This window comes from Notolepis coatsorum (assembly GCF_963971535.1).
Source record: "Notolepis coatsorum genome assembly, chromosome: 6".
In the NCBI taxonomy this organism is placed as follows: domain Eukaryota; kingdom Metazoa; phylum Chordata; class Actinopteri; order Aulopiformes; family Paralepididae; genus Notolepis; species Notolepis coatsorum.
The window spans coordinates 89,768,809-89,794,125 of NC_140170.1; the positions used below are offsets into that span (position 1 = coordinate 89,768,809).

General features: G+C 41.5%; 1 protein-coding gene across 1 annotated transcript in view; it reads right to left on the reverse strand.

The window, feature by feature from the left end:
* The window catches only part of smarcd1 (SWI/SNF related BAF chromatin remodeling complex subunit D1), a 40,005-nt gene extending 15,628 nt beyond the window's left edge, over nucleotides 1-24,377 (reverse strand). The window contains exons 1-4 of the mRNA XM_084317012.1: nucleotides 24,152-24,377; nucleotides 5,029-5,204; nucleotides 3,293-3,335; nucleotides 2,679-2,801 (exon numbers count right to left, since the gene is read on the reverse strand). Of these exons, the coding sequence (XP_084173138.1) occupies nucleotides 2,679-2,801; nucleotides 3,293-3,335; nucleotides 5,029-5,204; nucleotides 24,152-24,361 (552 nt within the window). The 5' untranslated portion in view covers nucleotides 24,362-24,377. The remainder of the gene's footprint in view (nucleotides 1-2,678; nucleotides 2,802-3,292; nucleotides 3,336-5,028; nucleotides 5,205-24,151) is intronic.
* Nucleotides 24,378-25,317: the final 940 nt, after the last annotated feature.

Below are 25,317 nucleotides of genomic sequence, written 5' to 3' on the forward strand. Positions count from 1 at the left end.
ATAGGGGGCGGTATTTTCCCTGTTCAGATTTTTTTTTTCCTGTTCCCTGCTCAGATAGATCCCCACTGGTAACGTGAGGCTAGATTGATGAAAAATGAATGGAAATCGATAATAATAAAAATAACGAGATTTCTCGTTCTTGGCACACTTTAGATCACACAAACACACTTTATATTTATTGATAAAGGATTTGCACTACAACTCGCACACCTACTGTAAATTGTACCTAAATTGCACCTCATCCCATTTCTGCCTTGCACTATATAGTATTGTATATTAGTACACTGCATAGTATATTGTACATTATATGGTAACTCAGTTACGTCTATTCTGCATCGAACATTGTACATATGTCTATACTGAACACTGTGACCTCATTTTTTACTTCTAATTTACATGCTATACTATGTTATTTTATTTCATACTTATCTTGTCTTGCACAGTCTCTGGAGCGTAACAGTAAGAAGCATTTTGTATAAAAGTATTCTGTACTTCTGTATGACAACTATTAAAGAAACTTGAAACTTGGAAATTAAGATTGACAATATCAGCATATCGGTAAAAAAGCCAATATCAAGCATCCCTACTATATATATTATGTAGATATATATATATATACATTGAGAATAAATATATATACGGTACGTACTAGGGATGCCCCGATCGGGCCGATCGATCGATGTTCAGTATAAATATGAGATCGGTGAATTCCGATAATGCTTTATTTTCGCCGATCGTGAAAACCGATCGATGACACGCGAAAAACATGATCCAATTCTCAGCAGAGTTCTCACTCTGTCTTCTCTCTCAGGCAGTGGCACACACACAGCTGCTGCTGCTGCAGCGCACTGCCCCTCCCCCTCACAGACCCCTCATGTCAACAAATGCTCCGGCAAGAGTCGAGTGCATGAGCTGCTCTTTCAACATAACAAGCATTAAACAAAATGGCCCAGTCAACTATTCACTTTAGTTTAATGCATGAGGCGTTGTCTAATGTTATCTAGATACTGATAGCTCCTGATATCAACGTCTGATATCATTTTGGCATTCGTTTTCGCAGTTGTTGGCTCGAGTTGGCTAACTAGCTATCGTTGTTCCGTGAGCTAACGTTAGCTACCTAGCTAACGTTACTGTTTAAACAAAATGACCCAGTAAACTATTCACTTTAGTTTAATACATGCAGCATTGTCTAACGTTATCTAGCCGGCTAGCAGTAGCTACAGATAGCTCCTGATATCAATGTCTTATAAGTTATAACATAATTCGTTTTTGCAGCTGTTGGCTAATTAGCTATCGTGCTTCATAGCTGTAACTGAACACTGAGAACATCTGAACAAAGTTTCAGTTCATAGGAAAATACTTTGACTATAATGGTCAGAAGTAAATTAACTTAGATACTGTTATGCTTAACACCCAGTTCTATTCACTTTACTTAATTTCTAAGATTAGATTAGATCATTTAGACCGGACTTTGAGAATGCCTGTGTTAGACCTACAGTATAATACTGCCAGATACTATAAGAAAACCAAAAACGATCGGTATCTGCAGTGTATTGGCCAATATGACTCATAGACGATCAGTATCGGTGGCAAAAAACGTGATCGGGGCATCCCTAGTATGTACAGCATTATTGTACATGCTATCATACAGAGTTATGGGTTATATGCAGGTATATAGAAGGATTATATGCATATATATATATATATATATATATATATATATATATATATATATATATTTTTTTTTTACATGTTCCAAGGAGAATGCTATGCTCATGTAAACCCTAAAGCTCAGTAAACAGCCTAGGGCTGTGTCTGGGCTCCATTCCTTCACAGGTAGCCTCTTTAAAGGTCCCATGTTTTGCTATTCCTTTCACTATTTGGGCAATGTTACACAATTCCTGTGAGTTTATGAAACACATCTGTAAGGTTTTCTTTCAAAAAATTCATTGTTTTGTATTTCTAATTAAGTACTCTAAAGGAGCATTTTTCCACTTCAAGATTTCAAGCTGTTTTGGGCTGGGCTCCGCCCATACTCGCAAAGCGCTTTAAGTGACAGTCACCCACAGTCTGCACTGGCAGACAGAGAGAGACATCAAGAGATAGAGGGGGATACTAATTAATTTCGCCATGGGGGGGCATAATCCCACGGGACAATGCATTGGTAACTTGTTTCAAATGACTATATACCTCTGTGAATATTATTGCACGGATCGGAATACGCGTGGGAGTGTGCCCTGATTTTTTGCAACGGGTTGATGTGACGCGAGTGCCGACGGGGAGAGAGCGGAGAGCGAGCAGGCGGGAGGGATGCGGAGCGTTTTGTGCACGCTCCCGACTGCGTGTGTGTGTGTCTGTGTGTGTTTCCCGACTGCGTGTTTCCCCGCGCGCATGCGGTCGGGAGTGAGTGAGTGAGGGTCTCTCTCTCTCTCTGGGGGAGGATCTTGTCTCAACTGAATTGGAGCAATCCGTGAAAATTAGAATTAGAGACACAGACCCCATTGATACAAACCACCATTGCTAGAAAACAATGCTAAACACTGGAAAAGGCAATTTATAAGACAGGGGACCTTTAATCAAAGTAATTTTGCCGGCTGGCTGAACTAGGACTAGGCACGGGGAGTGGGGGCAGAGGGAGGTGAATGATCTAATGGGAAGCGTTGCACTGTGCGGTCTACCTTGATGGGCCTCTTCAGAGCCTCCTGGATGTCCAACCTCTTACGCATAATGGTCTGGTCCAGCTTCCTTTCAAAGGCCAGCAGGTCCATGTAAGCCTGAGACTCTGGGACCAGCTCTCTGATCTGGAGCAGGGCAAACACACACATAACAAGGGGGAAGGGAGGACACTGGTGACCTACAGGCAAGTGTGATGAATGTAGCTTTCATCATGCAATCAACGACTTGATATTCTATCTAGGCCAGGTGTGGCCAGAGCATTATTATAATGCAGTGGAAATAAAAATACCCCCCCCTGAAAGTACTGCTCCATTCAAAATGCTTTCATTATGTTGTTATGCTGTGTGCATAAATACAGTTTTTTTTATTATTATTTTTATCCCTGGTGTGGCCAAATACAAATTTCCATCTTGTGTGGATAATAAAGTTGTATTGTATTGTATGCACCCGTAACCCTACAAGCCCATACAGTATATAAGCTACGGGCAATAATATAAAACTACCTTTAGAGAGTTTAGAACCACCTGAAGACACTAGCACTTCAATGTTTTGGGTCCAACACAAACAAATTAAACATGAATGGATTTTCCTTGAACTCTACTAATACAATTCTTACCCTCTGAGGTAGAATTTTATCAGCCATCTTCTTCTTCTTTGTGCTGAGAAAACGAATTATAAAAAATAAAAAGGTGAGTTAACGAGTTGGAGTCAAGCCTGCCTCAATGCTTATTTTTTATTAAAAAAATGTAATAGACATGGATACTTTGTAGCCTGGCTGACTGCAAATACACAACCCCTTGGATAGTGAATACAAGGACCACAAAAATACACATTTACATGAACTTCATCCAAGACACAAACAGCACAACTCATCCCACTGGGTTCAGTCCATCATAGTTGTCCCCATGCTGAATAAGTAATTTTCTGAAACAAGATAAGCACATGATTTAAAGAGGTCCTTCTGATTACCGCATGAGGGAAAAACTCAAATGTAAAAACATTGATTAAATCAACTACCTGATTTGTTGACAAAGTCTTATGACAATTCATAGAATTGTGTTTTGCCATAAAATATCGTGCAGTCACAGCTCACTGGCCAATGTCATCATTTAATGATAATCACCTGCTGTTTGATTACAATTACCCGTTTGCGACCAAAATGTCTAAATGTGCTTGAATACTATGAATTAGTTCATGAATAATTTCTTTCCCAGGACACTGACAGAAATGTTAATCATTGCAACAGCATGTAGTTGAACAGACGTTCTTCTAAGCGTCACATACTGTATGTATTGAGACAACACCGGCCCTTCTAGCCAGTCACAACTTACTGTGTGTATTGAGACACCGGCCCTGCTAGCCAGTCAGTTGAACAGACGTTCTTCTAAGCGTCAAATACTGTATGTATAGGGAGTAGGGCTGACCCCTATTAATCGATTAGTCGACTAATCGGTCGAAAGGGGCCGTAGTCGACTGACCAACCTCTTAGTCGAATATAATTAAAAAAAAAAAAAAAAAAAAAAGTATTAATACCCGGTATGTTTTTTTTTTTTTTTTTTCATTCTTTCCAAAAGAAAACAGGCCTAGAATCGTGGCTAACGCTAATGGCACGCATACCAGAGGCTAACTGCCTATGAAAACAGGCACAGAGGCACTGAAAGAGGATTTCACCCATAATGAACACACTAGACTAGACAAATATCAAGATGTCCATCAGTGGACCAATTGCATGCTTTTGCAGAGGACAAGAAGCCTTCAGTCGACTCCTTCAGACAATAAGCCCCCCCCCCCCCCCCCCCCCCCCCCCAAAAAAAAATAATAATATTATACTTTTTTTTTAAGTCGACCAATAGTCGACTAACGGCAAATTTTGGCCAATCCTAGTCGACCATCCAAATCCTTAGTCGGGGACAGCCCTAATAGGGAGGTGTAGTGGTTAGGCCATTGGTGTCTACACCTCCGTATTGAGACACCGACCCTGCTAGCCAGTCACAACTTACTGTACGTATTGAGACACCGGCCCTGCTAGCCAGTCACAACTTACTGTATGTGTTGAGACACCGGCCCTGCTAGCCAGTCACAACTTACTGTATGTATTGAGACACCGGCCCTGCTAGCCAGTCACAACTTACTGTATGTGTTGAGACACCGGCCCTGCTAGCCAGTCACAACTTACTGTATGTATTGAGACACCGGCCCTGCTAGCCAGTCACAACTTACTGTATGTATTGAGACACCGGCCCTGCTAGCCAGTCACAACTTACTGTATGTGTTGAGACACCGGCCCTGCCAGCCAGTCACAACTTACTGTATGTATTGAGACACCGGCCCTGCTAGCCAGTCACAACTTACTGTTGGTTGCGGTTCTGCTGCTGCACCTGCTGGATCTGCTGGGGGGCGGGCCTCTTGCGAGATGGGTCCATGGCACCGGGCATCCCAGGGCGGGACACAGGGCTGTTGCCGTACCCTGGGGGGCCCATGGCGGGTCCCTGTGGGGTCATACGGCTAGAGGGGGGCATGCCAGGTCTCTGGATCAAGAGAGAAGACACAGGGGACAGGGTTTTAGTTCCAGATCATGACACTTCCCCATATCAGTCTTATAACATTGACTTCAACATCAGGCCTGGGTACATTTGAAGAATTGTCATCATTACGATTTCACAGGTTGTCATTGCGATTTCAAGAATTATCAAATAGCACGTTTTCAATTCTGCTCCGTTTACACTTAGTTTTTTCATTGACATGTTGGTTGCAAACATTTCTGTGTATTACTATTGAATACTTAACTAATTCCCCGCCAACGTTTATATACGTGATTGGCCGACAACTGTTGAACGCCAACCACGTATATATACGTTATTTGGTCAGATTTTAATATTCTATTCAATATCATGGACCTGTATGTTGCCGTTAAAAGGCATACTGGGACACCGAGGGTGCAGTACCGGCCAGATCCTCCCAGGTGGCAGTATCGAGAAGAATGAAGAAAACATTTTTTTTGTGCATCCCCTGAACCGAACAATACACACATGCCCCGAACTGTGGAGGTCGAACCGAATGGTGTACAGTTCGAATGCGTACCGTTCCATCCCTAGTGGCCTCTAATATAATCACAGCCTCATGAAACTTTACAACCACAAACTTGAGATGTATGTCAGAGTATGTGTGGCTTTCCTAGGTTTATTGACCATAAGGGGGGTGGGGGGTTTTCTTTTACGATATATTTTTTTGCATTTATTGCTATTTTTTTTTATTTATGGTCAGACATGACCGACAGATGAGGAGCGCCACGAGGGCGCCCCAGTGGGGGGGGGGGGGGGGGGCTTCTGAGTAATTTCCAGAACAGAAGTGCTCGTCATCCAATCGCCAAAAAAAGCAATTCTTACAGAAATCGCCAAATGATACAAAATCATTTTCTATGGTGTTCCTCGAGGTATTGGTGTCTTAATGTGATATTTGAGGACTTTTCCATGTTTATTCTGAGTAAACAGACTATTCTTTAGTAGTCAAAAATAGTAAGATTTTCACCAAATCTGTAACAAATCTCCTCTCAAACTCCAAAATTGCAGCAGCAACTTAATTGACATAATTGACATCATACGCTTCAATCATAATGTTCTAAGACCTTATACACTCTAAACGTGATCATTTTAAGCCTCTGGGTGATAATTTAACATTTCCCATCTGGCAACACTGATGGGCACCTAAAAACACAATGATCTATTACAGATTTATGACAAAGCTCGACACACCCACTGCATCTCAAATTAATCTTCAGGTTCCCAGCTTTCAGATGACGTATACCACTTCTATGTGGCACTTAGTATTGATCGGTTATCTCCCCCTAAAGACACCCCCCCCTAAAAATAATTATAAAACGGGCATGTGGATCTCAGGGGGTTGACGCTTCCATTCAGTAAAGCACATTCACTTTCCAAGGTCAGTGTGTGCTTTATAAGCATTCAAAAAAGGTGCGACAATGGCTTGAGACGAAAACTAATTTAAAAACACTTTCTTTTCATTTGAACATGATTCTTCAGGGTAAAGCTGTAATGTCTATTATGCAACGGGGAGAAAGGAAAATCACTGAATGGGGTCAACTTGAAGAAGGGGTCACAGAATCCACGGCTAATACATTCCTAAAACGAAATGACTTCCATAGAACAGATGAATGAAGGCTATACGCTGACAAGTGATTAGGTACTGGAACAAACAGCCCCGTCCCGCACAGGGTTTGCGTTAGGCGCTAAATACCTGCCAATGGCGGTCTGGAATTTCAATTGGCTGGCAAATATAAATCTTGACGGCCGGTTAAAAAAATATATATATTACATTGACTGTGGGAAATCGATATGCGTTGGTGAGTGGCAGCCGTGGCTTACTGAATCACACAGAGTGAACTACTGCCCCGTCCTGTGATGAGAGAACAGTGACGTCACCTTCTGGCCACATTTGCAGGTTCAACAACAACCACAAAGCCCTCTGTGGCGTTGCGGTAGGCCACAGTAATGGCAAAACGGATGTCCCTTTATATGAAATTCCCCCCACTACTAACATTAACAATGAAGAGAAGCATGCGGAAAACGTTGAGGCAGTACCAGCGGGGGAAAAAACGTGATCTTTCAGCGAGGCAACAAGTATGTAGTACACAGGAGGAGCTACACTACTATGTTTGCTAATTATGTTAACGTAAAGTAACGTTAGATTGTCTGAAGGAGTCCGTCTGACAACAAAGATATTATTACATCAGAATACAAATGTAGTCACAAAATGGATCACCATTCAACGTTATTGAAGTACTCATGATTACCTTCCCATACCATGGTTTCATGCATTTCTTTATGACCACATGTGGATGGCTGTTAAATTTTACATTTAGTCTGTACATTTTAATCTTATCAGCCACTGACAGATTATCATCATCAGCAAGTCAGCTGCATGCCAATTGCATCAAAACACTCCACCTCTATCAAACATTGCATTCCCCATTCTATCCCATCACCCTGACCGAAATCAGAGGCATCAACAATTTGCATGTCGACTCCTAGAAAACAAAATCAGAACAACATACAACACCACCTCCCGCCAACTCACCAAGCCATATGCTAAGAACTCATACAGGCGACTTCTTGTATCTGACTGCATGAGCAGCACTGGTGGGGAGCAGCAGAGAAATGATAAATCCTCCCAGATCTCTATCTTCCAACACAGGCGGCTGTGCGTTTGTGAAGCTCTCTCCGGAGAGGCAGAGGCACAGCACTCAGATGGAGGGAGGGAGGGAGAAACGAGAGAGAAATGGACTCGCCAGCAAACAATGCAGACAGGCTGCACTCTGCCCTCGCCTGTTCTGCCATACAGGAGCCTGCGCAGCAGGCAACAACACACCGGTACCCTGGAAGCCCAGACAGTGGGCTTAAAGCGCCACTCTGCCCAAAATGTAACCAGCTGCTGCCTTCTGTTTCATCCGCATCTATGCCCGCTGACAAAGATGTCCCTTAATCACCATGGTGACTTGGCCACCAAAGGCTTAGCCTAGTTGACTGCCCGAACTATGTAGCATCCAAGCAATGAATGAATGATGAAAAAAGATTTAAAAGATAATACAATTATAAATTGCATCATTTTTTAGCATTTCAGAAACTGCATTTTTCATTTTGTGAGAGCCTGGCGTTTGTGTGTCAAATTACCGTACTATGGAAAGTATTTAGCCTCCAAATCAAACACCCACACACTTGCACAAAAACTACTTGGATTGGAAAATAAAGTGAATTAGTGAATGCAGTGTGAGCAGAAGATAATTCCCCGACGATCATTTAGCACTCTTGTCACTGCGTGGAAGTGAAACCTTGGTTTACAGGAGAATGATCTGAGAGCACTGTAGCATTCCGAGGCATTCGGGGTACGAGACCTTCTCGGTTATGCCGCCAAAGCGCGCTTTTGTGGGTGAAAGCAGTCAAGGACACATGAGGGAAAAAAGAATGGAACATCATTTCACAGAATTTTTTTTTGAGAATGTCGGTAGCAAAGCAGCGAGGATTTGAAGAGGGGTGGCTACGGTAGAGCACAATGGGCTACAGCATTACTTTGACCCTACAGTCAAGGTCAGAGTGAGGTAGAGATGGCTGTCTTAACAACTGGTTTTCGACACAATAAAAAAATTTGTCAACAAAGTTGAGGTTATGATGTAATATTAAGGAAATTAAGGATTTATTTGTGTTTTTACTATACTAGGTTCCAGGTCCTACAGGAGGAGGGTCAAAAGTGGATACTGGAAAAGATTTCTCTTATCCCACTGTTAGTCGTTATGCCAATTCCCAACTCCCTTCCTGGTTGTTGCGCACCCCCCCTACTGTTGGTCCGGGAGGCCGGAGACTATCACATGCTTTCCTCCGACACATGCGCAGCCAGCCGGCAGCCAGCCTGGCAGCTCAGATTCTCACTGGGAGAGTGTAACGTGTGGAAGGTCACACTACCTCCCTCCAGATCCTTCCTTCGCTGAGCAGGCGCCCCGACCGAACTGTAGAAGTATTTTTCTGTTTACAACGCCCAGGACCCACCCATCAGCTTTCCCACCCTCTAATACTGCCAATTGTATTAGTACGGACGACCAGCCAAACTGAAAACAATGTGGAGAGCTGGGATCGAACACGCGAACCCAGCATCTCCAGCATTGGTGGTGAGTGCCTTGCCCACTGCACCACCTGGCCGCCCGATACTGGATAAGTTAATTTCACTGTGATTGAATGGAAGCTGAAGGCATCACGATTCATGCATTTATGAGACTTATTTTGGTAATAAATCAAATGTTCACCGGCACACTTACAGGGGCAATTCCAAATTAGGCCAAGTCATAATAAATAAACCAAAAATCTTCTCATGTGGGATTGGTCCAAGCCCAGGGGTCTTAACTCATCATCCACACAAATTTTCCCGAAATACAATCCAAAGCCGTCCTGAAATGAATGTGGACGGTTCCAAAAATCTTTGCTTTTCTACACTACGATTATTCAGATGAAATAAAAACAGCGAATTATGACAATAATGATACGTATGTTATGATTTAACGATAAAGGCCTATGACTGACTCAGCAAGAAAACTATGCCTTGTTGATGTGCAATCAGATTGCAGAAATATAGCTGAGAGAGAACAGTGCAATGTCACAACATCACTAGAAGCTAGGGGTGGGGGAAAAAATTGATACGTAGTAGTATCGCGATACTTTGCGTGGCGATACAGGGACGCCAAATATCGATATTTAATTATTCATAAAAAAAGTTACATTTTTTTTATAAGGAAGTTGCATTGTTCATTTCAATACCTGTAATAGTACAGTAGTCGTCCACACACACACATGGAATATGACTAATACAAACAGTTCAGTTTGTCAGGTACATGCAACACAGATTACAGTGTTTACATCTGTCTGCTTGAGAAAATACCATGTTCTGCAATAAAAATTATTGAAGTGAGATGAACAGACTGAACTTTATTTTATTAGATAAAACATGTCGACAAAGTTTTACTTTGCAGTTGAAAAAAGGTAATAAAGTAAATGTGAGCAAAAAATAAATAAAATAAATATCGCAATATTTTCAGCGTATCGCGATATATTTAGTATCGCGATACTATCGCAGGGCTGTACGCTAAGCTTTTTCACTAGGGGCACACTTGCCCCTAAATGAGAAATTTAGGGGCAAAAAATATTTTTTTAGGGGCACATTTTTAAATAACAATTTTACCATTATTTATATCGATTGTTTTTGATTTAAAAAAAAGAAAATTTATTTTATATAATTTTTTTTTAATAAAATATATATATTATATAATCATACTTGTAGTTGTATTATCTGCAAGACATCGCCACCACGCAACAAGTCTAAATGCTCGCTATATGCAACCAGCTCCACTGTCTGTGTGTACTGAGTAGCCTACAGCTACGGCCAGGATTCTCCGGAGCTGCAGCTGGGCCCTATACTGTAGCCTCCAGCTACGGCCAGGATTCTCCGGCGCTGCAGCTGGTCCCTATTGACTATATTCAGCGTGCCCTCAGCTCGAATACGCATCGACTCAGTGTTATAAGACATTGATATCAGGACGGAGCTATCTGAACTATTTAGTTTAATGGGACGTTTCGTTTTGAACAGTAAGCTAACACAAGCTATCATGCACTACTAGACTTACTGGAGCATTTGTTGATAGCTATCAGTAGCTAGCCGGCTGGCAGGCTCACCGAGGTCCCAGTGTTTACAACAGCCACGGGTGCGAGAGGGCTGGAGGAGGAGCAGACGCCGCAGCTCTCTCCGTGTGTCTGAGTTCAGTTCAGTTCGGCTCACTATAGGAGGTCGAACAACGCGTCGAAAATATGAAGCAATACTAACTTTACTTTTCTTCATAGCTAAATCAGACAGTCAGCCAGTCTATCAGAGTGAGTGCTCAGTCGATTGTTCCCGCTGATCATACCTGCTGAGTGCTCACTGCTCAGCTCGCGTGAGTGACGTCATCGCGTCATCACACGCCTTGGATAATTTAGGAGTGAAATGCGAATCCAAGGCTTGAAAGCACTACTCGCAAGCCCGCCCCCAGATCATATTTACCAATAGCAACGGCCAATTCGCGACGATATCATCGCAGTGTACAGCCCTGTATCGTATCGTGACGCAAGTATCGCGATAGTATCGTATCGTGAGGTCTCTGGCGATTCCCACCCCTACTAGAAGCACTAATAATAATAATAGGTATCAGATTAACACATGCAGATATTGTACTCTGCCATAACTCGATTGGGCCCGGCCTGGACGGGTGGGTTCAGGCTGAAATTTCTCTATATCCCCCCAGGCTTGAATGGGTCAGCATATGTGCATGTTAGGGCTGTCTTAAATGCTTCGAAGCTTCGAACGTTCGATTCGATGGCACAAGCTTCGAACATTAAAAAAAAAATCGAAGTTTAAAAAAAAAAAAATAATAATAATTTTTTTTTCAAAAACATTTTTTTTTATTTTATTTTTTTTACTTCGATTTGTGTGTGTGTGTGTGTGTGTGTGTGTGTGTGTGTGTGTGTGTGTGTGTGTGTGTGTGTGTGTGTGTGTGTGTGTGTGTGTGTGTGTGTGTGTGTGTGTGTGTGTGTGTGTGTGTGTGTGTGTGTGTGTGTGTGTGTGTGTGTGTGTGTGTGTGTGTGTGTGTGTGTGTGTGTGTGTGTGTGTGTGTGTGTGTGTGTGTGTGTGTGTGTGTGTGTGTGTGTGTGTGTGTGTGTGTGTGTGTGTGTGTGTGTGAACTACCCATCCCAGTTAGGACAGCCGAATCCCGTCAAATTTTTTGCCATCGACTAAAGACTCACTTCTTCAACCATTATCTGAAATGATTAAAAAAAAAAAAAAAAAAAAATCTAACCGTGACTAACCTTACTGTCATGCACTTGTCCTAATAAACTAACCTACACTGTAACACGCAACACTTTGATGAACATTGTTACTCAGCTGATAGAGTTGTACCCTTCTTGCTGTCTTGTCGTACAGAACTTGTAAGTCGCTTTGGATAAAAGCGTCAGCTAAATGACTAAATGTAAGTGTGTGTGTGTGTGTAGGTGTGTGTGTGTGTGTGTGTGTGTGCGCGCGCCTTGTAGAATTCCACACATAAGAAAGAAAGATACTGGGATGAATAAACAAAATAGGAAATAAAATGTAGAAATGCATGCAATACATAAATAAATATGAATCTCCATATATGAAATATAACATTTAGATAAGGTGCTACTGAGATGTTTTGGTGAGTTCTTTGTTTTTTTGTGGAAGTTGCCCTTCTTAAAAATGCATGAACATTCACTGATAATTGGTCTGTAGTGGAGTCTACAAGGTCTACATTGCCGGACCATGTAGAATCCGGACCTTGTAGACTGACATAATTCTGTGCATAGTTTAGTCTACACAGGCCATATTTCAAATAATCAAAATCTTACTTCATTCATCTTAAACATTCTTGATTTGGGGGATTGGTAGTTCCCATGAAATCTGAAGTTGTTCAAACGACAACAGCGATCCACCTTGAATTAAATCACACAGCCGAGTGAAACCTTGTTGGATGCGTCAGTCACGAAAGGGGCTACTTAATTAATTAATCCAACCCACTTTATTTATAGAGCACATTTAAAAACAACAAAGTTTACGAAAGTGCTGTACAAGTCCCACAACATAAGATAAAAAAAAAATATTAAAAAAAAATATTAAAAAAAAATATTTTTTTTATTTTTTTTTTATTTTTTTTTGAAGCTTCGAATTAAAATCGAAGCTCGGCCCCCCGAAGCTTCGATTGCCAAAAAAAGCTTCGAAGGTCAGCCCTAGTGCATGTACATATATAGGCTATATTCTATAGAGACCGCGGGCACCAGGTAGCCGCCAAGGACCACATGAGTCGCCCGCGGCAAACCTTGCGTTTTTAATCAAATGTTGCCTCCTTCATTTTTCCATCACCGCAAATCCGCCCCTGCGGTGAAAAGATGCGACAGGCTGCCTCCTCGTGTACCGGAGGGGACACGTGATATAAGGCTTCTATCCTCACTACAGCCGACCAGTAGGGATGGGAATTGATAAGATTTTATCGATACGATTCCATTATCGATTCTGCTTATCGATTATATTCTTTATCGGTTCCCTTATCGATTCCTGATACATTCATAATTTCAATAAATAAATTGGAAATGCAACATAACTAAGCTGGTTTGAATAACAACATGCAACTTGACATTTCTGATTGTCTTTTATCATTGAGCCCCCACCAAAATGGTCGCAATTTCGAGCCCTTACAGATTTAGTGACTGCTCGGTGACACTCGTTCACCTTTTCCTGAGTCAGTTTACCCCGCTGTGCTAGCGTGAAAGGATTTTCCTGAGGTGCGCGAGAACCACTAGCTGCAGCCTCAGTCTATTGTGATTTATAAAAAAAATATTAAAGTATATTTTTCTTAAACATTACATAATTATAAACATTTCATTGCACATGGTACAACATAGTTCATGATTTGTTAAAAGGTTCGTCAGTGGCTTGTGGAAATGGGAATTTTTTTCTATGAAATGTTGTAGAAGTGATCATCTGAAAATGTAAACAATTGCTGAGATAAATAGCAATAAAGTGTTGAATATTGATATTATTATCTGTTTCCCACCTTGTTCAGTCATTGTTGATAATTATAGTGTGAAATCATTAAGGTGATCATCAGTGTCTTCACAAAGATGAGTATCATTTATCATTGATAATAATATTAATATATAACTAATGTCAAACTGAGCAAATGTTATTTCAGAAGAGCGTATCAAACTGGTAGCCCTTCGTATGACTCTCAGTACCCATGAAGTAGCTCTCAGATTCAAAAAGGTTGGTGACCCCTGCTCCAGGGCTCGAGACTAACGATGTCCCGTTGTCCCCGGGACTAGGGATGCACCGAATGGGAAATTCTTGGCCGAAACCGATACTGAAAATAGGAAACAGTTGGCCGAAAACCGAATGCCGAAAGGCCAAAAATGATTCATAGAATAGATTTTTTTTACCAAGTTGTACAGTGTTTCTCCCCCCCCCCCACCTCCTCCAATGTACAGTTTCTACGTCAAATATACTCCCTTTTCTGGACTCTTTTTGTATCACAAACAGTACTGTATTTGCAAATCTGGTATGTCATAAATGTATAGATGTAGCAGTACTGTCTATCTGTATGTCATACATGTCCTGATGAATTGAAAATGGGGGACCCTGATGAAAAAAAAAAAAAGAGAGAGAGCGAGAGAGAGCACACCTTTCTAGTCCCCAGATGAATGTGCTCTCTTGACTTTGGCACAGTAGACGCGCGACGTGTATTCTCGAGAATGATAATAATAATAATGTTCTTCAGATTATATTATCAACGACAGACAGCGTCAATGTGAGAAACACAATCCCTCCCCCTCTCGCTCTGAAGAATATGCATATTAGATCACTCAGTGATTAACCGCAACGGGCATATAGTAAATAAGGATATAAAGCATGTTAAAGACGCATTTATTGGACGCGTTGCGCGCGGAGTTTACATAGAAACAGCGCGACTCCCGAGTCCCAAGAGGAGTTATCACTAGGGATGCCCCGATCGATCGGCCACCGATCGGTATCGGCCGATACTCAGTATAAATATGCAATCTGTGAATTCCGATAATGAGTCATATTCGCCGATAGCGGAAACCGATCAAGCGAAGGTCTCACTCGCTGTCTGTCTCAGACACACACAACCTGCAAACTGCCGCTGCTCCTCCTCCCTAGCCCCGCCCGCCCCCGTGTAGAGTTTGTAAACACTGAGGACTGAGAGGAGGCTCCCCTGCTCGAGTCTGTAGTGCATTCGACCTGAGCTAACGTTAGCTACCTAGCTATCGTTACTGTTTAAACAAAATTACCCAGTCAACTATTCACGTTTAGTAGGCATTGTCTAACGGTATTTAGCCGGCTAGCTACTGATAGCTCCTGATATCAACAAATGATCCAGAAAGTCTAGTAGTCCATGTTCATACCTCCGTTAGCTTGCGTTAGCTGACATTAGTTCTCTGTTCAAAACGAAATGTCCCATTGAACTAAAGTTCTGTCTTAACGTCATCTAGCCGGCTAGCAGTAGCTACAGATAGCTCTTGATATCAATGTCTTATAACATTGATTCAATGCGTATTGGAGCTGAGGGCTTGCTGAATGTGAAATGACCAAATAACCGTAACGTTACCAATAGGGTCCAGCTGCAGCGCCGGAGAATCCTTTTTGGAGCTGGAGGCTACTAGAGTACACAGACAGTGGAGCTGTTTGCAGATAGCGAGCATTTTGACTTGTTGCGTGGTGGCGATGTCTCGCAGATAATACAAGTACAAGTCTAATTATATAATATATATATTTTATATAAAAAAAAAAAAATTATATAAAATAATTTTTAATTTCTTTTTAATCAAAAACAATCGGTATCGGATCGGTATCGGCCGATATGGCTCACGACGATCGGTGATCGGTATCGGTGGCAAAAAACGTGATCGGGGCATCCCTAGTTATCACAGGCTGCAGAACGCAGGACTGAAGAGCTCACGTTGCGCATGTAATGACTGAAGCCGTGTTTTGATGACATCATCACAACAACACGCGTTAGGTTACAGGTTGTTTCTGTTTCTGTGATATATTTTCGGTGGAAAAACTCTTTCGGCCGATAGCCGAAAGGCCATTTTTGGCCATTTTCGGCCAAAAACGTTCGGTGGCCGAAATTTCGGTGCATCCCTACCCGGGACTATCAAATATTTATTTGGGATGGGCGGCTACGTGGCGCAGTGGGCAAGGCGCTCGCAACGAATGCTGGAGCCTAGGCTTGAACCCCGCTCTCCACATTGCTTTCAGTTTAGCTGGTCGTCCACAGTAATACACATTGGCCGTATTACGGGGAGGGAAACTGAAGGGTGGGGATCGGGCGTTGTGGACAGCGACTCCTACAGGTCGGTTGGTGCGCCTGCGCAGTAGAATCAAGAAGCGACGGGGGCGGGGCCCCTCCAAAGCCCGGACCCCCGACGCTGAAAGATCAAGCTGCGCAGGTGAAAAGATGCGACAGCTGTTACCTCGAGTATCGGAGGGGACTCGTGCTATGTATGACTTAGTCCACATTGCAGCCGGCTTGTGGGAGGCAAGAAACAACGTTCGAAGACAGGGGAGGGTTGAATTGGACGATATGAAAATTGGGATGGGAGAAAAATAGAAAATGGGAGAAAAACTGGATCAAAAAAAAAAAAAAATATTTGGGACGAACACAAATCCTCTGCGGGACGCAGTGGGGACGAAGAGGATTTATTTGGAAGATGTCAACTGCGCCGACTGTCAGTGCGCATATCACTGCACTGGCAAACGGTGCGCGTCTTCTGAGTGCTCGCTTTGTTGACAGTGCCACGAGAGCACTGCACAAGACCCGCGGACATATAGAATGTTTAATAAAAGTTCCCGCGGTACTGGCCAACCCACGAACATATAGAATGTTTAATAAAAGTTCCCGCGGTACTGGCCAACCCACGAACATATAGAATGTTTAATAAAAGTTCCCGCGGTAGGCTACTGCCCATCAGTCAAGGGAGCACTCGACCACTCGCAAACAGATAACGTTAAACACAGCAGAAGATGGAAAACAGACAGACCGACCAACAGGGAACTGCATCCAACCCTAGTACAACCCTTGAGTCTAAGGTAAGGACACATTTAAATCACAGAGGTGTAATGTTAGTCTATTGGAACTGTATACAGTAGTTAGCGTTTTAGCCATATGGCTGCTTGCTAGCTAAGTTCAAGTTTCTTTAATAGTTGTCATACAGAAGTACAGAATACTTTTATACAAAATGCTTCTTTCTGTTACGCTCCAGAGACTGTGCTAGACAAAAGATAAGTATGAAATAAAATAAGTATAGCATGTAAAAAATAGAAGTCACACACGTAGCCCTGTGTGTGTGTGTGTGCTCAAAGCTAGCGATTTAGCCATATAGCTGCTTGCTAGCTAACGTTAGCCCCGTGTGTGTGTGCTCAAAGCAGCCCGCCCCATATAAGTGTATATGTTATATTGACAAGGCTTGACAACCGAGGTTCAAAGTTAACTTCACATTTATTGGCTGTTGGTTTACATGTCGGACTCTAGCTCATATCTATGGCGTCTCTACATTTCGTAGCTCCATTTCTGCAGACCCCTCTCTGATTGGTTGAACTCCATTTCTGCAGTCCCCTCTCTGATTGGTTGAGCGAAGCCCCTCTCTAAGGTACGCGAGGGAGGTGCGCGTAAGGTTATCGAGGTCGACGACTAGCTCAACTGGTTCGCCGCCTTGCTGTGGATCCTGCGGTGCGTTGGTGACAAGTTCGATTCCCTTCAATCTTTTTTTTTTTTACCGTGCATTCTTTCGCCGGTTAAGTTTAGGCATGTTAAGTTTAGGCATTGTTTCGGAGTTGGTTAAGGTTAGGGTTAAGGTTAGGCATTGTTTCGGAGTTGGTTAAGGTTAGAAGGGTTAAGTTTAGGCGCTGTTTCGGAGTTGGTTAAGGTTAGAGTTTGTCTTAGAGCATGGCAATATTCTTTCGGAGTTGGTTAAGGTTATGGTTAAGTTTAGGCATTGTTTCGGAGTTGGTTAAGGTTAGGGTTAAGGTTAGGCATTGTTTCGGAGTTGGTTAAGGTTAGAAGAAGGGTTAAGTTTAGGCGCTGTTTCGGAGTTGGTTAAGGTTAGAGTTTGTCTTAGAGCATGGCAATATTCTTTCGGAGTTGGTTAAGGTTATGGTTAAGTTTAGGCATTGTTTCGGAGTTGGTTAAGGTTAAGGTTAGACATTGTTTCGGAGTTGGTTAAGGTTAGAAGGGTTAAGTTTAGGCGCTGTTTCGGAGTTGGTTAAGGTTAGAGTTTGTCGCAGAGAATGGCAATAGAATGCAGCCTATTTCCGCACTGCAGCTCTCTCGCGCTGCCGCGGTCACATGGGCGTAGTGGCCAATCAGAGAGGGGTCTGCAGAAATGGAGCTACGAAATGTAGAGACGCATATCTATGCTATCTATCTTGACTTCCTGGCTGGTGTAACATCATCACACAACTACGGAATCCACTAGGCTCAAATTCTATGCTGCCACCGAAAATGTTCAGTTTGGAATAAATATGGCTGAATGAACACACTTGTATTCCTTACACTACAGTATCCATGCAATTGGACACTTTGACTCCCTTAGATATGTCAGATGATTTCTGTACTTTTCACTACATGTTTTATTACTTCTTAAACTATCCTATCAGTCCTTAAAATAATAAGAGTTGCAAATATCCATAATAATCTACAAGACATCATTAACGTAACACTAACAATATATATATTTTTTATCATAATGATAAGTTGCCTTTTGACTAAATACATTTATTTTCTCTTTCTCTACAGAAACAAAGACTGAGGCAGGCAACTGAGACTGAGATTTGATTCTTGCTCTCATTCATCACACACACACACACACACACACACAGTATTACTCTGACAATAAAATAAGAAAGGTGTTTCAATATTGTTATTTGTTGTTACCGTTGATATAATGTGCCTATTGTTCAAATAAATAATTATTTCAAATACATCTTTTTATTTCCTAATCATTTGAATGGTGTCTTTATGGCAATAATAACTATAGACGGAAAAACCAAAGTAAAGATACGACATTTAGATTTTTGGGACGGTTTACATTCACTTTGTAACAATTAACAATTGTATTTTGTATTTTGGGACTGTTCCGGGACGGTGGTGAAAAAAGTTAGTCTGGAGCCCTGCCCTGCCCTGCTCTAGACCCTCCGTTTCATCAGCTAAGCCAGGGGTGGCCAACCAGTCAGAGACTAAGAGCCACAAAAAAATGACTGTGGTACCACAAAGAGCCACACCATATACCAGCGTTTCTCAACCTTTTTTTTCAGTCACGGCACCCTTCATGTGTTTATAGGTCTCACCCTCTGGCCCAGGGTTCGAAATTAACGGGGGCTCGGGGCAAAATGCCCTTGAAAATGGACAAAATGCCCCCGAATATCAGTTAAGGGGGGGCAGAAAATGCCCCCGACAGTTTACTAATTATATATATAATTATATATATGATCTACAGTGCGAGCATTTCCCTTGTATTTGGCCCTAATAATATGTGTGTGCGCGCCACCCGGAAAAATCATTTACTCGAGACGAGTGACAATTACAAAACAGCTCCGCTGTTATAATAGTCCCACATTACACAAGGCGCATAAACGTCCAATCACAGTAGCGCCCGAAAACAAAGTCACGTTACCGGCTTAGGCAAGTTATACATTCAGAATCAGACAACGCAAAAAAATCAGCCAGCCATGAAGCCCATTCATTTTTATTTTGAGCAAAAGAGAGACGAGGAGAAAGAGAGGAATCCGGCTGACATGGCTTTTGAAGTGATATTCGCACGTGTTTTTGCGGGTCCAGTCCCCACGGTATGTTGACAGAATTCGCAAAACACCTTATCGACTGAAGCATAAAAGTCATTAGGATACTGCTCTGCTCTGAATTTAGGGCTTAGTGGGGAATTTCTTCCGACGTTAACGTTAACGACGCACCGAAGCAGCTAGACCATTTCTCCGTGTTGTGTGTAACACGCAGCGGTCCCCGCCTCCTCCCTCCTTGCAACAAACGTTCCACCCAAAAACGGAATTTCTATTTCATAATGAATTAAATAATTGTATAAAGAATTTTCAATGTTCTGTCATCTAATAATATATTCCATTACCTTTCCTATCTGTATCAAAGTCAAAATGTTGGTATCATAACAACACTACAACATACAAAAGCAGCTTGACAACCGATATCCTTTGCGTTTGATTGATTGAAAACTTTATTAACAGATTGCAGAATGGGTACAATACAGTACAGCTCAATACACACAAGTTAAGGGGATGCAGACCAGAGAAAGACTTTCGTCTTGTTTACATCAGGGTCCCCCATTTTCAATTCATAGTGTGCACACGCACAGTATAATAATGCATGAGATAAATAGTTAATAAACTCTGTTACTTGAACAATTTTCACTGTGCTCCTAAATTTCTTTGTGTGCTCCTAAATTTTTATTTAGATTTTATTTATTAACATTTTATTTAGGAGCACATGTGCTCCTTGGGAAAAAGGTTAGCGTAGAGCCCTATATATGGAGACATTAACATTACATTATCAAACATAGGGACGAAGACTGTAAAAAAAAGTGTCAACAATGTTTTATAATCCTTATGTTAATTTTCATCATAAAAATTCAGTGCCCCCGAAATACAAAAAAAAGCCCCCGAAAATCAATTAAGGGGGGCAAAAAAAGCCCTTGAAAAAAAATGTTAATTTCTAACCCTGCTCTGGCCTCTGAAGTTGCTAATGTCTTTTTTATTTGGGCCTCACAGGGTTAAAAGTACCCTGTGAGACCCACGGTTGCAAAATTACAAAATCACTTTTAGCCATTTAAAAAAATAATGTTTATTTAAAAAATGTTAAAGGGGAACTATTTTACTATTTCTTTCACTATTTGGGCACTTTTACACAATTCCTGTGAGTCTATGGATTACCTAGGTTTTTTTCAAAAAAAATGCATTGTTTTGTATTTCTAATCAAGTACTAAAAAACGCATTTTTCTACCTCAAGATCTTAAGCCGTTTTGAGGCTGGGCTCCAACCACTGTGTGGCCTGGTGCCAACTGCCACATCAACTGCCACATTATTATGCAGCTGAGAAATCTCTGACATCACAGATATGCACATTTTCAGATGACTCAGTTCAGTGAGGGTGAATATTGTGAGAGGAGAATTGGAAGAATTCGCCAATATGATAATTAGAGACATATATCCTATTAATATAAGTCCACATAGCTAAGAAACAATGGTAAACACTGAAAAAAGCCATTTATAAGATAGTTCCCCTTTTAAGCACATGTATAGTCAATTGGTCCTGTTGTTCAGCCTCACAATGCTATTTGATAGTAAATGTGTTTATATGTCCCACCCTCTGGCCTCTGAAGTTGCTAATTTCTTTTTAATTTGGGCCTCACAGGGTTAACCTCTTAAGCCCGAGATATACAGTAAAAGTGTATATTTTCAGCATTATGTTTGTTTACCAATTATTTTAACTGTTATTAGTGAAATATAAGATTATAGAAATCTCAGGGCATTGAGTCGCAAACCGGCGCATATTGACAGGAGGAAGTGGCACAGCCAAAAGTGAGTGTAGTCTTTTGAAGGAAGAGACTCAGGGCTTTCAAATTTCGAAAAACTACCCTACCCAGCTCACACCAGCCCCTGTCAATCATCTGACTTCTGGATTTACTTTTTAATTTCTCTTATTTTTTGGGATTATCTCCCACAAACCTGAACGTTATTGCCATAAAACAGAACGCAGTTAGTTTCTCTACCTTTCTGTGAACGTCTTGCAAAAAAGTGTTGCAATATGATGAAAAATGGTGGAGAAATTTACATTATAAAAAAGATGGCAGAATTCAGTACTGTATCTACAAAACCTTCTGTTTAATCATCTTCCCTTTATTCATTTGCTTAGATTTTTCAGGTCTGGTCAATTTTAGCATGGTGTTATTTACAGTCAAAGATAATTTTTTTTTTAAATAGAATTGATATTCTCCTTTGGTTCATTACAATTTACTCAAGCCTAGTAACAGACACACTATTTCTGACACTGATCCATATATGTCCCTAGATTCAGATACCAAGAACATGCAAATGGACCATTTAAAAAAAAAGTGTAAATGTTTATTCTACGTCCTTATGGAATGAGTGACATAAAAAAAAACAAAAAACAAAAAAAATGTATGGATGGAAGAGCCGCACATTGACGGGCAAAGAGCCGCATGCGGCTCGCGAGCCGCGGGTTGGCCACCCCTGAGCTAAGCCATAATGTTGTTGATGCAAGTCAATGATAAATAAAATACAAAACAATGAATTCTTTTGAAAAAAAACATACAGATGTGTTCCATACTCACAGGAATTGTGTAAAATGTCCCAAATAGTGAAAGAAATAGTAAGATAGTTCCCCTTTAATTTATGCTGTGCCGTTGTTACTGTAAAAATGTAATGATTGTGATGTTATTATTAATGAGACGTTGAGCTGTATGTGTGTGTCGCTGGAATTTCCCCAAGGGGATTAATAAAGGAATATCTTATCTTATCTTATCCACCGCCGTTCACGTTGTACAGCGTTATTTCCCACCATGCGTTGTCTGCCAAACCACGCTGTACAGCGACATTGAGATCATATTTCATTTTTTCACCATGGCATTCATCAGGGTTAGAGATTAACATTTTTTTTCAAGGGCTTTTTTTGACCCCCTTAATAGATTTTCTGGGGCTTTTTTTATTTTTATTTCGGGGGCACTGAATTTTTATGATAAACGGTAGGGGTGGGACGGTTCACAAAATGGACGGTTCGGTTCGTATCACGGTTTTGGGGTCACGGTTTTCGGTTCGGTTCGATATACGTTAATTTTTATTAAAATCTAAACATTTATAAAAATAAATAAAAAGGTTTACAGTGTTACAGTGTCTACAGCCTTAAATAATGTTTGGCACACAAAGACCGAACTGACTGACAAATATAGGCTACATTTGTCAAAGTATTAACTTAGTGCAAACAAACAATATGCTCAGCCAGCACTAGACTTTCCTTTCTTTAATATAAACACAAAAAAAACTGTCAACCATGTTTAAATTCCCTGAAGGCTTTACCATCAGATAGTTTGGGCCGTTTTGGTTTGACAGTGTGAATTTGGAGAGAGGATGCATACTCTGTAGTGGCAATCAGTTCTGCTGAATAACGCATGCACCACAAAACACTTTCAAATCAAAGTTTGATGGGGAATCAAATGGTTGTACGAGCCATATTTTCCGCTGTTTTGGCTCGACGGTGTGAATGCCATACATGTGATAATAATAAGTCTTCCTGGCTGAAGAAACAAGTGGGTTGATGGAGACCCAGTCATAACACAGGCTCGAGATTTGAACTGAAACGAAATTATGAGTATGTATGTGGTGGCCTTTGTATCGCGGATAGGCGAAATGTCAGAGTCCGTCCACGAAATGCAAAATCCCCGGGACCAAGAAGGTAGATAGATAGATAGAATAGTTTATTGATTTAGAATGGAATCATACATATACATTTGATCACAGGATGAACAGGTATACATTATCTCCATTTACCAATAGGATTCGAATAAACACAATAAAGCCATAGGCTTGTTTCCATTGTGGTTGTGGTCCTTCATCATTGGTGTCAGTGGATTTATGTACTGGTGTGTGGACGTGGGTGTTTGTAGTGTCTGTATGTCAGGATGATTGATTGATTGAAAACTTTATTAACAGATTGCAGAATGGTACAGTACAGTACAGCTCAATACACACAATTGTTAAGGGGATGCAGACCAGAGAAAGACTTTAGTCTTGTTTACATCAGGGTCCCCCACACTAGTAGTAGTGTGGAAATCAGAGTTGGGGACGGAAGTTGACGTCCCAGGACACCAGCAGCAATTCCTTAATGGAAAGTGTTCAGTCAAACTTCAACCAGCAAACGTCAACGTACTAACTAGCCAAAGTAGTAACGTTAGCTGTGTCGCTTAATATTCGCACAATCCTCGACCTGTGTGATTCTACCGAACCTAACAAATAGAGCAAGTTAACCTTATAGCGAAGCTCGCTAGCAGGTTAGCCTATAGCTAGCTATGTGTGTATCCAGGGTGGTCGGGTTTAAACTCTCAAAACTAATCACTACGATAGCTAGCTAGCTGTTAATCTAGAAGAAGTATCGGCTAGATATTTGAGCATCCAAATAATCCACAAAGCGAACACATATTCCTGCAGGGCCTCGTCTAGCTGCTCCTCTCCTCTGTGATGTGGCTGATCTGACAAAGCAGAGACAGAGAGGCTTTGTTCTCGCTGGCAGCAGCTAACCCGCGTTACAGTGATGCCTTACCGGGTAACCAGGCCCCGGCATCGGAGAGCGATACATGTGGTTCTGTGCGCCCGAGGAGGGTCCCATCCTTCCAGAGGGAGTCCCGGGGCCCATGCCCGGTGGTCCTCCTCCGCCTTGTTGCACCGGGGGGCCGCCAGGGCCCATTCCTCCTCCGCCGCCGCCGCCGCCACCTCCCGTCGGTGCCGATTGAAAACCTCCTCTAGCCGCCATCTCTCTTCTGGATGTCGCCCCCGCCGGTAGATGAATGGAAGTACCGCGAGAAGAGAGAGTGGGGAATGTGGCTTCGAGTGGTTCGTGCGCGTACGTGTACGTGTGTCACGACAGCGCCCCCTGCTGGATCGTTTTTACACTACACATAATCGTGTATTAGTATGAATGAATGACAACTTTATTAACAGATTGCAGAATGGGTACAATACAGTACAGCTCAATACACACAATTGTTAAGGGGATGCAGACCAGAGAAAGACCTTTATCTTGTTTACATCAGGGTCGTCCATTTTCATTATAGTGACATTTATGACATACATAGCCTACACAACATACATGACATCATGACATTTATGGCATAGGGACATACATGACATCAGTGGCGGACTCAGGCTGTTTGAAGGGCAGGGGCGAAAAGAAAAAAAGGGCACCTACTGCACAACATGGGACCCCATCAGTGAGCAAAAAGCTATGATGCGTCATGTATGGTGAAATAGTCTTCATCCTTGATTAAGATTAACATTAGAATAACATAGACAATCCAGATTAATAGTATAACCACACCTCTATGATAAAAACACACAGGGAACAATACACCTTTCAAATGTTTATTTCACCTCATTGTCATGTTTGAAAAGTAGATTTATCAGTGTTTGAAAAGTTAATTATCATGGTGTTTGAAAAGTAAATTATCATGGTGTTTGAAAAGTGGATTTATTTGAAATTTAGATTTATCATGATGTTTGAAAAGTAGATTATCATGGTGTTTGAAGGCCTAAACCATTTCTGCAGTGGTACATTTCTCAATGCTAAAGATATCAGTAAGGAATATAAATATTTGGGGGAAAAGCATTTAATATGGTCTGGGTTGAAAAATAGTGAACCTATTCTTTAAAAGCTATTTACAACATATATTTTACAGGATATAAAACAGTTTAACAGTTAAAGTTAATTCG